The 15249-nt window shown below is 42.3% G+C and overlaps 1 protein-coding gene across 4 annotated transcripts in view; it reads right to left on the bottom strand.

Annotated features, from left to right (window-relative positions):
* Window positions 1–12778, bottom strand: part of ERICH3 (glutamate rich 3) — a 65017-nt gene extending 52239 nt beyond the window's left edge. For 3 of the 4 annotated variants that reach the window (XM_074961524.1, XM_074961525.1, XM_074961526.1), the window contains exon 1: window positions 12615–12778. In XM_074961524.1, the coding sequence (XP_074817625.1) occupies window positions 12615–12634 (20 nt within the window). In that variant the 5' untranslated portion in view covers window positions 12635–12778. The remainder of the gene's footprint in view (window positions 1–12614) is intronic. The other variant, XM_074961527.1, reaches the window with a different exon arrangement.
* Between the last annotated feature and the right edge of the window lie 2471 nt (window positions 12779–15249).

Raw genomic sequence — 15249 nt, 5'->3', positions numbered from 1 at the left:
TAACATACAAGTTGTCAGTCCAGGATGAAAATTTATTTTCTAAAAATGGTTGATTAGCTTATGTCTCTACCTTAGCATTCTTCTTGAGTGTTTCTTCTGTAGTTATGAATCCATCTGTCTTTCTACAGCATCTCTAGTTCTAATTCTCCACTACTGCAATGTCTATAGACATAACTTGGGACATTTACTTTTCTAAACTAAAGGTCACAGTTGTGTGTATCCAAAAGAAGAGCCCAGCTTTTCTCTTTATTTTAAAACACTTTCTCCACAAGGATTCAGCTAAGTGGTTGTTTCCCAGGAGGAAATGTTGCCAAGCCAGCAGGCTACTTCGTTAATGAGGAAAGGCCTGTTTAAAAGAAATGTGTCCTGCATTTGGCCTTAAAAGTGGCAGAACTCAAGCTCTGTATGGGATGAGATGACTAACTCATGGCAATAGGATTAGTATCTGTCCCACCTATTTTAGGAGCTGTTTTAAAAAAATTCAAATGTACATCAATGTTTCTTTCTAGAATATATTATTTAAACAAGTCACACAGTCCTACATGCCCCATATAAATATGCCTGAATCCATCTGCAAAGAATTTGCACTGCATCATATTCACACATTTCATGACATTACTAGCTCATGATGCTATGGTACTATGCTTTAGTCTGTACTCACTATATGGCAGCTGTTTGTACTGTTTAAAGTGCAGCTGGTAATAGTGAGATTGCTCCTTCTGTCTTCCCCCACTGTAGCTACAGCCCATTACAGAAAATCATTAGATCCACTCTGCAAGGCTGAGACTCTCCAGCTAAATAAGGAAGTCAATTTATTCCACAAGCCACTGAAGAGCTTGTACAAAAGGCCAACATGCATTATGTGCACACTCATCTCTTATGATTGTTCTATCTGCATGAATCAGAATCTGGACCTGACGCTGTACGGACATCCTGAGAACTGCAGACACATATTTTAAACCAGAACCAGATAATATGAAAGGGAATACTGGGCCGTCCCACTGTCCCCTCCAAAAACTGATATCAAATTTTATTATCATATTTGGAAGATCAGCTTTGTACTCTCCTTGGTCTAGGAATATGTTGCGTGCCCAAGAGGTTGGGCAAGGACCCTCATCTCAGGCCAACACTAATACAGAAGAAGACATGGTGAAAGACTGTCACTAGACTTTCAAGAATGTAAGTGCTACTAGCCTAGAAAGCTCAAGATACAGAACAGCCCACCCTGAAGTACAATATGAACCTTGCTAGGAAAAAGCAGTTAGATATCCCATCTCTCCTGTGCTGCACTGTGGCCTTGAGATTTTAAGGAGACCAGCTACCTAAACTGTAAGCTCTTCAGGGCAGAGATTGTGTTTTTGTTCTGTGTTTGTACAGCATCTAGCACAATGGGGCCCTGGTCCATGACTGGAGCTCCTAAATACTGCTGCAATATAAGTAATAACTACATAAGAGAAGCCATATTGGGTCAGACAAATGGTCCAAGCCCGTATCTTGTCTTCAGACAGTGGCCAATGCCAGGTGTTTCAGAGGGAATGAACAGAACAGGAAATCATTGAGTGATCCATCCCCTGCTGTCCACTCCCAGTTTCTGGCAATCAGAGGCTAAGGACAACCAGAGCATGGCGTTGCATCCCTGACCATCTTGCCTAATAGCTATAGATGGACCTATCCTCCATAAACATACCTAATTCTTTATTGAACACTGCTATAATTTTGGCCTTCACAACATCCCCTGGCAATGAGTTCCACCGGTTGACTGTGTTCTGTGAAGTAGTACTTCCTTTTGTTTGTTTTAACTAGTAATAATTACAATAGATGATTACAGAAGCTAACACTGGGATATTTAAAAGACCCAAGGAAGCTGGATAGCCATATCCCATTGAATTTAAATGGGAATTGGGCTCCTAACTCACTTAGACTCTAATGAAAAGCTCAATCTAAATACATATAGTGAGCAGTAAGGGTCTACATAATAAACCTCTACACATATTTTAGTGTGTGAGCACTAAGGAATGGAGAATTATTTAGGGTGTAACCAAGCTTAGTGGCATTAGGATAGTAATAATACACAGCATTTATAAGCATACATGATAGTTCTAATATACTAAACTAACATTAATTATAGCATCCCTAGGAAGAATGGATATGAGAATCATTTTATGGATGGGGAAACTGAGGCAAAGAGATTTGTATAGAGCCACACAATGAGTCAGCAGCAGAGCCATTATTATAATTCAAGACCTCCTGACTCCGAACCTGCACTTACTCATTGATTCCTTATGGGATTAAATATGACAGAAGGAATATGTAGGCTGAATATCAGGAAAAGTATTTTCCTTCCAGAGTGTGGAATAGTAAATAAAGTCCGAGCAGATTTTAGCACACTCTCCCAAGAGAAAAAGGTGGAAAATCCATTACTTGGGACATTTAAAACTAAAACAGCCCAACAAAGAGCTTAAAAATGTACTACAGGGAACAAGACTCCACTAGCAGAACAGGGGAGAGCTCAAGCGTCAGGTGCACTGAGCTACACTGATACACATGAGGAAAAGATGCAAGATGGCTTTGCATCACCTGTTCTTCCTCCTGTACTGGGAATGGTTCAGCCCCAGTGCAATGCGAGCAGCTTCATGACTGCTGCTGTAAACTGCACTTGCTTCTAACAGCCCCTTACAGGCCATTGTGCTGGCTCATGATTGATGGAGTGCAAAGTGCTTGGGCTACACCAACTTCTGCCCCAACTCATTCCCTACATAAGTGGTTTGGGGGCAGTGTGTCATAGAGCCCCATTTGGGGCAACTTCAAGTCCCCTTCATGTCCCTAGAGAAGCACAATGGGGGCCCAGTCTGGTCCAGAATCTGTCCAAGATAATTTAACCTAGTGGTTCTCTTCCATCTCTATTTTCTATGTATTAAACATCCTTTTTAATGCACATGACCATCCAGAATAAACAAATGCATGTGTCTCTTGTTTAATAATCAATGAAAAACTGAAAGAACGACAAGTCAAGAAGGATGGTCAGGGATCCAAGAAATGGGACTTCTGTGCCTGCCTCTATCCTAGACATGTTGGCTGACCTTGGGAAAGTCTCCACTAAATGTAGGCACCTCCATTTTTGGGTGCCCAGTCTGAGATAACTAGGGGCTGATTGTCAAAGGTACTGAGTGCTCACAGCTCCATTGGAACTCAACAGGAGTTGCAGGTGCTCCGAAGTTCTGAAAATCTAACCCAAGGTGTCCCAACTGGGCACCAAAAACTGAGGCATCTATTAGTACATATTTATGAAAATTTAGCACCCTTGTTTCTCAATTCCCCCTTCTGTAAAATGGGACTAGCAATATTTACCTCAACAGAGGCGAAAGGTGAGACTAATTAGTTCATTAATATTTGTGTAGTACGTTGGCAGTCTGATGGAAGACACAGAAGATGTGCAAGGTATTTTGTTATATGATGAATGAGTAATCTGTTGAATAGTTGGGTTTGTTTCAGTCTGAGCTGGTCTGTACATTTTTGCCTGTAACTTTCAATTGGTTTACACAGGCTTCATTTCTATTACACAGTGGTGAAGTACTGTATACAAAAGAGCTCTCAAGGAGATAGGGGAATGAATATTATCCTAAGAAAAACATGAGGAAGGTAACAGATTTATGTGCAATATATTTTTTGGTTTCACAATAATCTCACAGGTAGCCTACACCAGACAAATTAAACTTTAAACAAACAATTTAGTTTACCATGTTATGCATGGAGATTAAACACCGGTACTATAGCAACTGTTTATGTTACTTTCTTTATCCCTTGTTTGCCTTTGCATTTGAAACTGCCGGATTATAGCCAAGTATTGATTTACACAATCAGTTGGCAATGCTGCACTATTAGTAAAGACAGAAGAGAAACTTAACCCAATATCCTTCCATTAAGTATTTCATGGGTCATATAACAAGTTAGATTACAACTGATCTCTGGGCATGCACCAAACCTAGCTCTTGGTAGAGTTATGTTCTTGAGTCTTCTTTTAATTATGAACAGACAGCTCCTCAGAAATAATGAATTCAAATTCAAAGTTCAATTGGATACTGGAGAGGGGCGGCGGGCAGAGATGTTCTTTTGGGGCCTGATCCAAAGCCCATTGAAATCAAGGGAAAGAGTCCTGCTGACTTTAAGAGGCTTGGGATCAGGCCCGTAGTGCCCACCCAAAGCCTGTGCTTTCTACCCTAATTGGTGTCTGATTTGTAAAAACAAATTAGCACATAACTGACCCATACAGTGTGGTGAGATATCAACTTTAATTCAGATTTGAGTCACATGTATGGAGTATGGGCCTGATTCTACAAAGCCTTGCTCATGAGAGTCGTCCAACCTCTGGTAAATACTGAGCTGGGTACATGGCCAGGGGTGGTTTCTATAGCTTACGACTATGCAGAAGTGGGCCATACTAACACTGTGTAGGGGCTGGCCCCAAAGCCCACTGAAATAAATGGGACATCAGTAGGCCTTGGATCAGGCCCTGTTAGCACTCCAAAAGGACTGTGTGCATGCATATCATTCTAATGGAATGTATTCCATGTAAGACCTTAGCCTCTAAATGAAAAGGCACACCATTTATTGACAGACCTGAACTTCAGACTAGGCTTGTGTTCTCAGGTGCTGAAAGCTACCTATGGCACAGACAGAATGTATTCATTGTTGTGACAAGGGCACCAGCAGCAGTCTTCTCACGTTACTTCTCCCAGACACTCCATGGAGTGCTATTTATCTCCAGCTCATTCACTAATCATATCCAGATATGATTCAGAAAAACGGTTTATCGGTTGTGGTGGAAAAAAGCAGGGAAACAGTTAAGAAAGATAAAGTAACAATATCGCACCACTGTAGACTTAGGTTTAGATACCAACAAATATTGTATGGCGAGTTATTAATTAGCTTCAGGGCATAAGGCAACCTCTAACTTTGCGGAATTAGGCTGAAACTTTCCCTGGAAGCAGGTTCTCCCAAGACAAACTACAGTAGGATTTCCTCCTGTGAAGCACTTTGTATTGGCCACTGTCAGAGACAGAATACTGAATGAGATGGCCCAGTGATCTGATCTAGTATAGCAATTCCTGAGTCCCTGTACTCCTAAATATTGTGGGGACGCAGACGGTAGTGTGTTTGCTGTCGTTATGTTTTAAAGGCCACATCCCAAAGACCAAGCTATTTAAGAAGCTACATACAAATGTCCTCCATAAAGGAGCTTCGGGTGACAAAGTGCATAGGTTAGATGCAGAAAATCGAGCAGAAGTGAACAAACAATCTGTGACAGAGAAACAACAAACAAGACAGTATCACTCGTCTTCTGCTACAAGTATATTCACCTAGCTTGTTATTACTATGACTTAAAAAGCTCAAAAGCCCATCTCCTCTGGAAATTTTATGAATAGTTCCCTTTTCTTTGCTATTTCATATGTGCTATGTTACTTGCTATATCTATTTTTTTCTCCAGTTCATTGGTCTCACTGTTTCATTCTGTATTTATTTTTGATTTGTAATCTCTCTATTGGCCAAATTAGAATGCCCAAACCCCACATGTCAACATTCAGGTCAGTAGTTAGGCACTTAATGTGTAAATGCCTATTTGGGTGCTGAAAGACAGGAGATGAATATCCTATTAAGGCATCCATGCTAGGAAATTAGACCACCATATATCTGCATTCATTTTTCAGGTATTTACTACAGAAGGCTTAGCTTTGCCATTCCAGAAGGATCCATATAGGTTTTCATCCTGTGTCCAAGAGTAGCCACAATTCAGGCCTCATGCAACCAACACACCCAGGGAAGGAAGCAGCAGAGGATCAGTGCAGGGAAGGTCTTGTGGCCATGCTCCTAATCACTTGGGGCTCCCTGCAAAGCAACATGCCCCAACGAGTAGGACTTCATATCACAGAGGCCATGCGCTATCCCTGCAATTTCCAAGTTCCATTTCCTCCCACTTTGTGTGGCAGCACCTCAGTGGCTCCACTGAGAAAAGAACCTTCACAGCTATGAGTTTGTCCCTATCTGCCTGCAGAACCACTGAAGTACAGTGGCAAATAGCAGCCAGGCAAATAACTGACAGAGGATGCTGCCTAACAGAAAGGAAATTATGGGTAAATGCACTACAGCCAGCACCTCCTATTTGAACTACCATGGGAGAGATCTGCACATATTCAGAGTCATCTCTGCTTACTTTGCTGAGCAAGGGTTTTTTTGTTTTCTTTTATTTTACTTGTGATTCTTGTTAGCACTGCAAAATATAAACAGGAGATTGAGCTGGATTCTTTTCTGGCTCATGCATCATGAGTTAACTTGTTAACTAACTTCCAGTCATGGAATAATACTCAGGACAAAGAACTTTTTGCTGTGGAGTCACTGAGAGACAGTAAACATGGAAAATCCCTGGCCTACTTTACTGTACTTTTTCAATGTACAAATACAATTTAATGTAAATAGTGTTTTATTTTGCTTATTATAAGGAATTAGAGCTTGTAGAATTTGAAAAAAAAATTAAAAATGTTTAGACAAAAATTTCAAAAAATTCCCCAGTGATTCTAGCAATCAATAAATAAGGCATTGATGCTCTCTTAATCTGTTTATTTGATGCAATGTCACTAACTTTATTACACCGTGAAAAATTAACCATGAAGATTTGATGTATCAAAATAACGTGAGAGGTCTACACAGACCTTGTTCACATATACTTTCCAATTAATAAAAATGGTCATAAAAATCATATACCCTCTCCACACTTTTGTATACCTGCGCAGGGACCATACACAATCTGGCCTAGAGTAAACTCAAGAAATTTGCTAAAATGCTCCATTTCCAGCAAAGTTGTTTGAAGGCAGGGGGAAATGCCTGTAACAGACAGCTTGGCCTTACGTCATCCAGGATATGCATCATTTCATTTGCTTACCACTCACACTTTGGTATCATTTACACTGCTAGGATAATATCTTAACAGCCTGTTAAAGCAAATGAATTAGTGTCACTGGAGCCATCTCTCCTTCTTTCCATTAAGTAATAAATTAATAAAGTACAAATACTCAGACTGGACAAAAGCCTAGAAACCAACACCCACCTTGTCTCTCTAATATCCTGGAACCGACACAGCTACAACTACATTGTATAAAAACCAACACACAGAATTTTGCCTTTTTTAAAAATTATTTATCAGGCTAACAAAGTTTGCAGCTCTCCAAAATACCCTGCAATAATTCTCTCAGTGGCAGTGGGGACTTAAATTATTCAAATACCAGAGTACGTGCTGCTCATTCATATTGCACATGACTTCAGATAAGTTTCTTTTACTGCCTTGGGGTACCCAATAGAACCATGTCATTTTCACCCAGCCACCCAGCACAGCCTGGTTAAACCACCACACCACTGAGCATTTAGCGAATTAAGGGATTGTTCACTTGGAATATTCTACTCTACAAGGTTTTCATTTGCAACATCAGTGCCAGATATTTTTCAGCAATATCTGGTGTTTACCAGTTTACAATGTACTATGTACTGTAGCTCAGAGACAAACAAACAATGTTGTCTCTGTAGTAATGATTTTATGACCATATGTATTGATTCATAAGTGTATCTGAACAAAGTCTGTGTAGGCCTCTGTTATTTTTATAAATCAAATCTCCACAGTTAATTGTTCATGGTGTAATTAAGTTAGTGATATTCCACCAAAGAAATAGACTAAGAGAGCATCAATGCCTTATTTATTGATTGGTAGAGTCACTGGGCATTACAATTCCTGCTTTATATTGTACAATTGCAGTTTATTGCCACTTTTCCACTTAAACCATAATGAGAACAAACAGTTCTAGCCATGATGGAGATGTATTCTCAGCTTTAATAAAATTTTAATAAGCTATGGAATCTTGCATTATTTCCAGCTGGTGATATACAGGGACTCTCCCCATTCTTATTTATCTTGCAAACAGAAGAAATCTAAGAGAAGTATGTTATCTTTATGCATTATCAGCCACCAACAGCTTACTCAACACTCTGCAACACAAGAGAGCCAAATCCTACAGCCCTGACTCCTACAAGAAGTCCCACTGAAGTGATTTGTGAGCAACTTCTTGGGGAGGTCAGGACTTCTCAAGTGAGTAAGGTTTTGTAGAATCAGGCCTGAAATGGAATCTTGTCATCCCCCTAAGGAAGCTCTGCAGCCATCGTGTCCCTAGTCGCAATGTCCCTTGGCACAGGAGGCCCTGCCAAACCAGAGGTACGCTTTTTGGGGCTGCTTTTTTGCCAAAGGAAAAGCTGATGTTAAACCCCAGCAGCAGAGAATTTCAGAGTCCCAGCTGGGAGGGTCTGCCTGAACTGAGATAATCATGTGCAGCTGAGCCTTATTACCCAACACAGAGCTGGGCTACTCTCATCCTACACAGAGAAATAGATTTTGCTGTCTATGAGCCAGGACAGGGCACTCCAGAGTCAGAACAGCTGCCTTGATCATATTGTTGTATATTTAAAGATGGTTATATCATTTGGTGTTTATGAACTTAAGCTACATGAAGGAAATGTGACCAGTGATTGAGATGGGTTTGGGGTTGGTTTCTATTTTTGGGGTGGGGAAGGGATCATCTGTTGAAAAAGAATCTTGTGAAATAACTCTGAAACCCCATAGATGAATTGTTATTTTGCTTTGCTGGGGAGATTCTCTCTTCACTTGTCCCTAGCCAAATGCCCTAAGGCAGTATCTCTGAAAACAGCAGCAGCCTGCTTGAGCGGACCAGGGTCATAAATGATCTGGAAAAGGGGGAAACAGTGAGATGGCCACATTTGCAAACGATACAAAATTACACAAGATAGTTAAGTCCAAAGCTGATTGTGAAGAGTTACAAAGGGATCTCACTACACTGGGCAACAAAGTTGCAGATTAAATTCAATATTGGTAAGTGTGAAGTAATGCACAGTGGAAAAAAATAATTCCAACTATACACACACAAAATGATGGGGTCCAAATTAGCTGTTACCACTCAAGACAAAGATCGTAGAGTCATTGTGGATAGTTCTCCGAAAATATCCGCTCAATGTGCAGCAGCAGTCAAAAAAGCTACCAATGTTAAGAATGATTAGGAAAGGGATAGATAATAAGACAGAAAAAATCATAACACTGCTATATAAATCCATGGTACACCCACACCTTGACTACTGTGTGCAGCTCTGATCACCCCATCTCAAAAGACATATTAGAATTGGAAAAGGTGCAGAAAAGGGCAACAAAAATGCAAAAGGGGATGGAACAGCTTCCATACAAGGTGAGATTAAAAAGACTGGGGCTGTTCATCTTAGAAAAAAGAAATGATGGGGGTGGGGGGGGGGGATAAGATAGAAATCTATAAAATCATGAACAATGTTGCTGAGGGGTACACATTTCACCCTGCCTGGGGAGTAAAACCATTGTGACTTGCTTCTTTCCCCATTGTCCTATCTCGTGGGGAAGAGCAGCCAATCAGTGCTGTTGCAGATAATGCTGTCTCCTGCTCCCCTCAGTAGGCAAAGCTGTTCTCACAGGTGGGGGAGTTGGAGGAGACAGCAGAAAGAGTCCAGCAGTTTCTCCCTTCCTGTAAGCCAGGGGTGGCCAACCTGAACCTGAGAAGGAGCCAGAATTTACCAAGGTACATTGCCAAAGAGCCACAGTAATAGGTCAGCAGACCTCATATCAGCTCCCCCACCCCACTTCCAGTGCCTCCCACCCAACAGCAGCCCCCCTGATCAGCACTTCCCCCTCCCTTCCTGCACCTCCTGATCAGCTGTTTTGGGGGGGGGGAGGGAGGAGTGAGGGCACTGTAGGCTCAGCAGAGGGGGCAGAAAGGGGTGGAGTGGGGGTAGGGCCTGTGGCAGAGCCAGGGGTTGAGCAGTGAGCACCCCCCGGCACATTGGAAAGTTAGCGCATGTAGCTCCAGCCCCGGAGTTAGCGCCTATCCAAGGAACCACATATTAATTTCTGAAGAGCCGCATGTGGCTCCGGAGCTATAGGCTGGCCACCCCTGTTGTAAGTAATAGGTTTGCTCCTCCCACTCTGCTACACCAGGCCTGGGCAGAGGGAGAGGAGACCCTGCTACACCCCACTCACACCAAGAGAGGAGAGTAAAGAACATCAGGAGCTGCGGGAGGAACAGAGGGGAGGCTAGAGGGAGGGGCGTAGAATTGATGTGGGGGCTGGAGAAGCAGAACAGATGTGATGTTGCTTTTTACTTTTGCAGGAAATGATAGACATCCCACCCCACACACACACTTTTTAAAGACCACTTTAAACACTGGCTGTAACAAGGTTGGTTTGCTGATCCAAAACCCACTGAAGTCAACAGGCAGGTGGTTAATCACTTTGCCCCAATCCTGCAAACACTTAAACACGTGCATACCTTTATTCACATGATAACTCCATGGAGTCAATGGGAAAGCAGTGTGACTACTCACATGAGTAAATTTACGTACCCTACTTAAATGTTTGCAAGCGCAAGGCAAGGTCTTCAGATCTGATAGAAAGCCCACTGATATCCACTGGAGCCTTTCCACTGACTTCAGCTGGCTGTGGATCAGACCCTTACTTACTAAATAAGCTTTACATATAAATATTTGAATACTAGCTTTTGAAATTTCATAATGCATCCCTGTTTCTTTAAGGAGTTGTGGTTTTGATAATGACAGAATACATTAAAGATTTTTCCATTCATATTGTTCTTGTTGAAAATGCCTTCATTTATTAAGTATATTTTCCCTAAATTATAGTCACTAATCTTAATTATTCACAGTGCTGTAATTTTCACTGTTTTCACCAAACAGATGAATAGCCAGTCTAATCAGACTACTTCACAAGTATTTTGAGAAATATATTAAGACAGCCATGACTGAGTCATTCATTTGTCTGTAGCCCTAATTACAATAGACACCAGTTGTAATACAAGGATCCCTTATGCAATAACTCATGCCACACAACCCTCCAAAAACAAGGGGGTTTCAGACATTTTTGGTTATACCCTATCAACTGTACAAACCACAGATTCACAAATACAGGATACAAATGTTTCCAAAGAGTTTGGTAGTAATTTAAAAACATGTTCTAGTTACACCTTTTACAGCAGGTCCAGTGGACAGGTACAGGAATGGGAATTCAGCAATCTGGGTTCTAATCCCAGCTCTGCTATTAATTTGCACTGAGATCTTGAGCAAGTCACTTCAACAAATAGGGCCTGATTTGCAGAGGTCCAGAATACCTGCAGCTCCCATTGATTTCAACAGGAGCTGTGTGTATCTTCAAAATCAGGCCTAGGTTTCTCAAGTTGCACACCCAAAAACTGAGGGACCCAAAATAGGGGATGCTTTTGACAACATTGGCATTAACCCTCTCCGTGTATCTTTTTCCCCATACATAAAATAGGAATACTTACCCACCTTTGCAAAGAGCTTTGAAATCTATGCATGAGCTCTAGATAGAAAAGCCAGGTAAGGGCTCAGTTCTACAAAGGTTTATAGAGCAGAGTAATTTTAATTCATATGAGCAGTCTCCTTGACTTCAATGATGCCTGCACTCCTGAGTTAACTTATTCAATTGCATAGATTATTGCAGGATAAAGTGCTGTGTATATATTATTAACCACTAAAGTTATTGGGAGTTTTGTCTAAATCTGAATGCAAGATCAGGCCCCAAATTCTTTCAGGTTGTTTGCTTCACTGAATTTTATTCCATTATTCCCATAAAATTAAATAGAAAGCCAAATAACCATAAACAAAGATTAGAGTCTTATTTCAAATATGAGGAACATCAACTGATTTTAACTAGGCTGTTCAACTCTTTAAAATGTATAATAGATACTATTAGAAGGAAAGAGCACATTTAAATTATTTGTAAAATAAGTTATGATGTAGCTGCCTACTATTTGTATTTCTGATGTTATGTTATGTGGGGTGGGGGGGGGGGGGGAACTAGTCTAAGGTACATTCCACTGTGTAACACAGAAGGGAATTTGAGAATACTGGATTCCTATTATTGGTTTGGGTCTTTTTTTTTTTCTCTCCTTTTCTATGCAGGACTGCAGTTGTTCTTTAGTAAGAGGTAGCAATGGTTAAGCAACAATAAGAGACCCCAAGAGAGTCAAAATCTCTGTTCAAACAAGTAAACCTAAAGAACGAAGATACAGAAGCCCTAGTGTCAATACAGCTTTTTAATATTAAATTATCCCACTCTCCTTCTCACTGCAGCACTCCAGGAGAACGTGCAAGAGGTTAGCCCTGGCTCTCCCAACTAGCACTTTTTTCTAATTCTAATTTTCCATGCAGACATTATCCTGCGGCCACCAACTCCTGTGACTGAGGGTCTGATACCTGTGAAGGCCACTGCTTGTGAGAATTCTTTATTTAAAAGCAAATTACATCTTAAAACATAAAGGGCTTCAGAATCTTCAGCAAAGAATAATCGGAAAGGTACATTGGTGTGCTTGAAAATAGTTTTTCTTCCATTGAGCATCGGCCCACAACCCTTATTCGTTAATTAACCTGCTACCTTCGGCTTCCCCAGCCAGAGGAGGCACAGCTGGCCCAACCCCCTGGCTTCATAGCTGGAAACTTCAGTTCTCACTTACCCAGGGTGAGGGTGACTCATTTTTGCAGGATGCCTTTTGGACCGTGCAGGAAATAGAAAGTGAGCTGCAGATCGCTGTGCTAATGGCCGGGTGCTTAGGAGGAGGCAGCTGTCACCGCTCACGCTAGAGAGTGCAGTCAGCTGCGCCTCACACCCCCCTAACACAAACCCCCCAACCCAGCCAACACCCCTCTGGCCTCAGCCTGCCGAGCCTTCTCCCTGCCCCGAGCTGCCTGTACCAAGACATCCCCTCCGGTTGCTAGGGGAGGACCACGTGGTGATGCTTTGGAGGGGGCGGGCAGAAAGGCGAGCTTAGCCCAATGGCTCTGCTCTCTCCCAGGGCCCCGCTGGATGGGGGAGCTGGGCTGCCACTCGTGCTGCGTTGCAGGCGGGTTCCCCAGGCTCCCGTGACCGGACCCGGGCACGCACAGACCCAGGGCTCTCTCTCCTCTTTGAGCGGCCGCCAGGGACCATTGGGGGAAGCGTTGAGATATTGCGGGTGGCAAAAAGGGCTCCAGCCCTCTGGATTTCATAGCACGGTGCCCGGCAGAGCTCAATCACTGTGCGGGCAATAGATGCAGAGGAGTAACATGGGCTCTGTCCTAAGTGTGACTCCTTGATCATTTTGACCTTCACCGGGGCGGCACCTCCTCTTGATCCAAGCAGTCAGCTGGGCTATTAGTACTGATTTGTACTGCCCGCCGTTGGTATAAAGCTTTCCAGTCATATAAGATGAGGCAGTCCTGGCCCTCAGGCGTTCACACCTCATGGGCATCATTAGTTCTCTATAGCCTACAGATCACGCGAGTCATAATGCTCAGCAAGGGTCAGACCGTCCGGAAGGGGAGGCAGACAGACAACAGTAAATGAGGATGGGGAGGTAGCTCTCAGGTTTTAAGGAAAGCGGTTGGAGGTGCCTGGTTCCGTACAGTTTTAGTTATTTAGGATTTTTCTTTAACCAAAATGATCAGGCACCACAGAGTAAACAGAGCTAGCTGACAGGAGGTACTGGGACCTATTCTTTCGGGGCTACACCTTCTATGATTTCCCATGATAGGCAACACATTCTGATCTATATACATTAGGTGCAGCTCTCTGCCCCCCACTGAATTGATAGCAGAGGCTCTTAAGTAGGTGGACAAGAGCCTAGATGTCATTTGGCAGGCACTATAATCAAATCTCCATTAAAGTATCTTGCTTACCTGAATTGATAAAGTCAATGGAAATCCTGCTTCAAACCAGATATGTCAGAGAATCTAAGGTGCTGATACAGCAATACTCTTCCGCACTTGCTTAACTTTAAGCACATGGGATTACTCACATGCTTAAAATTGTGCATAAGAGCCTTGCTAGATCACAGACTTAATCCATACAAATATTGAGTCACATTAGGTCTCCGTGCTGTCTCCATAAATACCCTCCTACGAGTAGCCTAGAAGTCTCTGATTCTTTGGACTAGCAATAGAATTAGAATGCACTGGAGCAAAGGAGAGAGCAGGTCTGGTAGCCCCTCACCCCAATCCCATAGTGCCGTACCAAGTCCACACAACCTTGCAACATAGAATCATAGGTCTGGAATGGACCTCGAGAGGCCATCTAGTCTAGTCCCCTGCACTGATGGCAGGACTAAGAATTAAACCATCCCTGAGAGGCATTTGTCTAACCTGCTCTTGAACCTCCATCTTCACAAGCTCCCTAGCAATTTATTCCAGTGGTTAGCTATGTGGACAGTTAGGAAGTTTTTCTTAATGTCCAACCTAAATTGCCCTTGCTGCAATTTAAGCCCATTGTGTTTTGTCCTAGCCTCAGAGATTGAGAACAATTTTTCTCCCTCCTCCTTGTAACAACCTTTTATGTACTTAAAAACTGTTATGTCCCCACTCAGTCTTCTCCACACCAAACAAACCCAATTTTTTTCAGTCTTCCCTCTGAGGTCATGTTTTCTAGACCTTTAATCATTTTTGTTGTTCTTCTCTGGACTTTCTCCACTTTGTCCACATCTTTCCTGAAATGTGGCACCCAGAATTGGATACAATACTTCAGTTGAGGCCTAATCAGCACTGAGTAGAGCGGAAGAATTACTTCTTGTGTCTTGCTTACAGCACTCCTGCTAATACATCCAAGAATGATGTTCACTTTTTTTGCAAAAGTGTTGACTCATATTTAGCTTGTGATTCACTAGGACCCCCAGATTCCTTTCAGGCTCCTTCCTAGGCAATCATTTCCCATTTTGTATGTGTGCAGCTGATTGTCCCTTCCTAAGTGGAGTAATTTGCATTTGTCCTTATTGAATTTCATCTTATTTACTTCAGACCATTTATCGTTTGTCCAGATCATTTTGAATTTTGATCCTATCCTCCAAAGCACTTGCAACCTCTCCCAGCTTGGTATTGGCCACAAACTTTATAGGTATACTCTCTATGCCATTATCTAACTCACTGATGAATATATTGAACAGAACCAGACCCAGAACCGATTGCTGTGGGACCCTCCTCAGTATGCCCTTCCAGCTTGATTGTGAAGCACTGATAACTACTCTCGGGGAACGGTTTTCCAGCCAGTTATGCACCCACCTTCTAGAAGCTCCATCTAGATTGTATTTCCCTAGATTGTTTATGAGGTCACGTGAGACAGTA

Source organism: Natator depressus, chromosome 8 (assembly GCF_965152275.1).
Source record: "Natator depressus isolate rNatDep1 chromosome 8, rNatDep2.hap1, whole genome shotgun sequence".
Taxonomy (NCBI): Eukaryota; Metazoa; Chordata; order Testudines; family Cheloniidae; genus Natator; species Natator depressus.
This window is presented reverse-complemented; position numbering and strand designations above follow the sequence as displayed.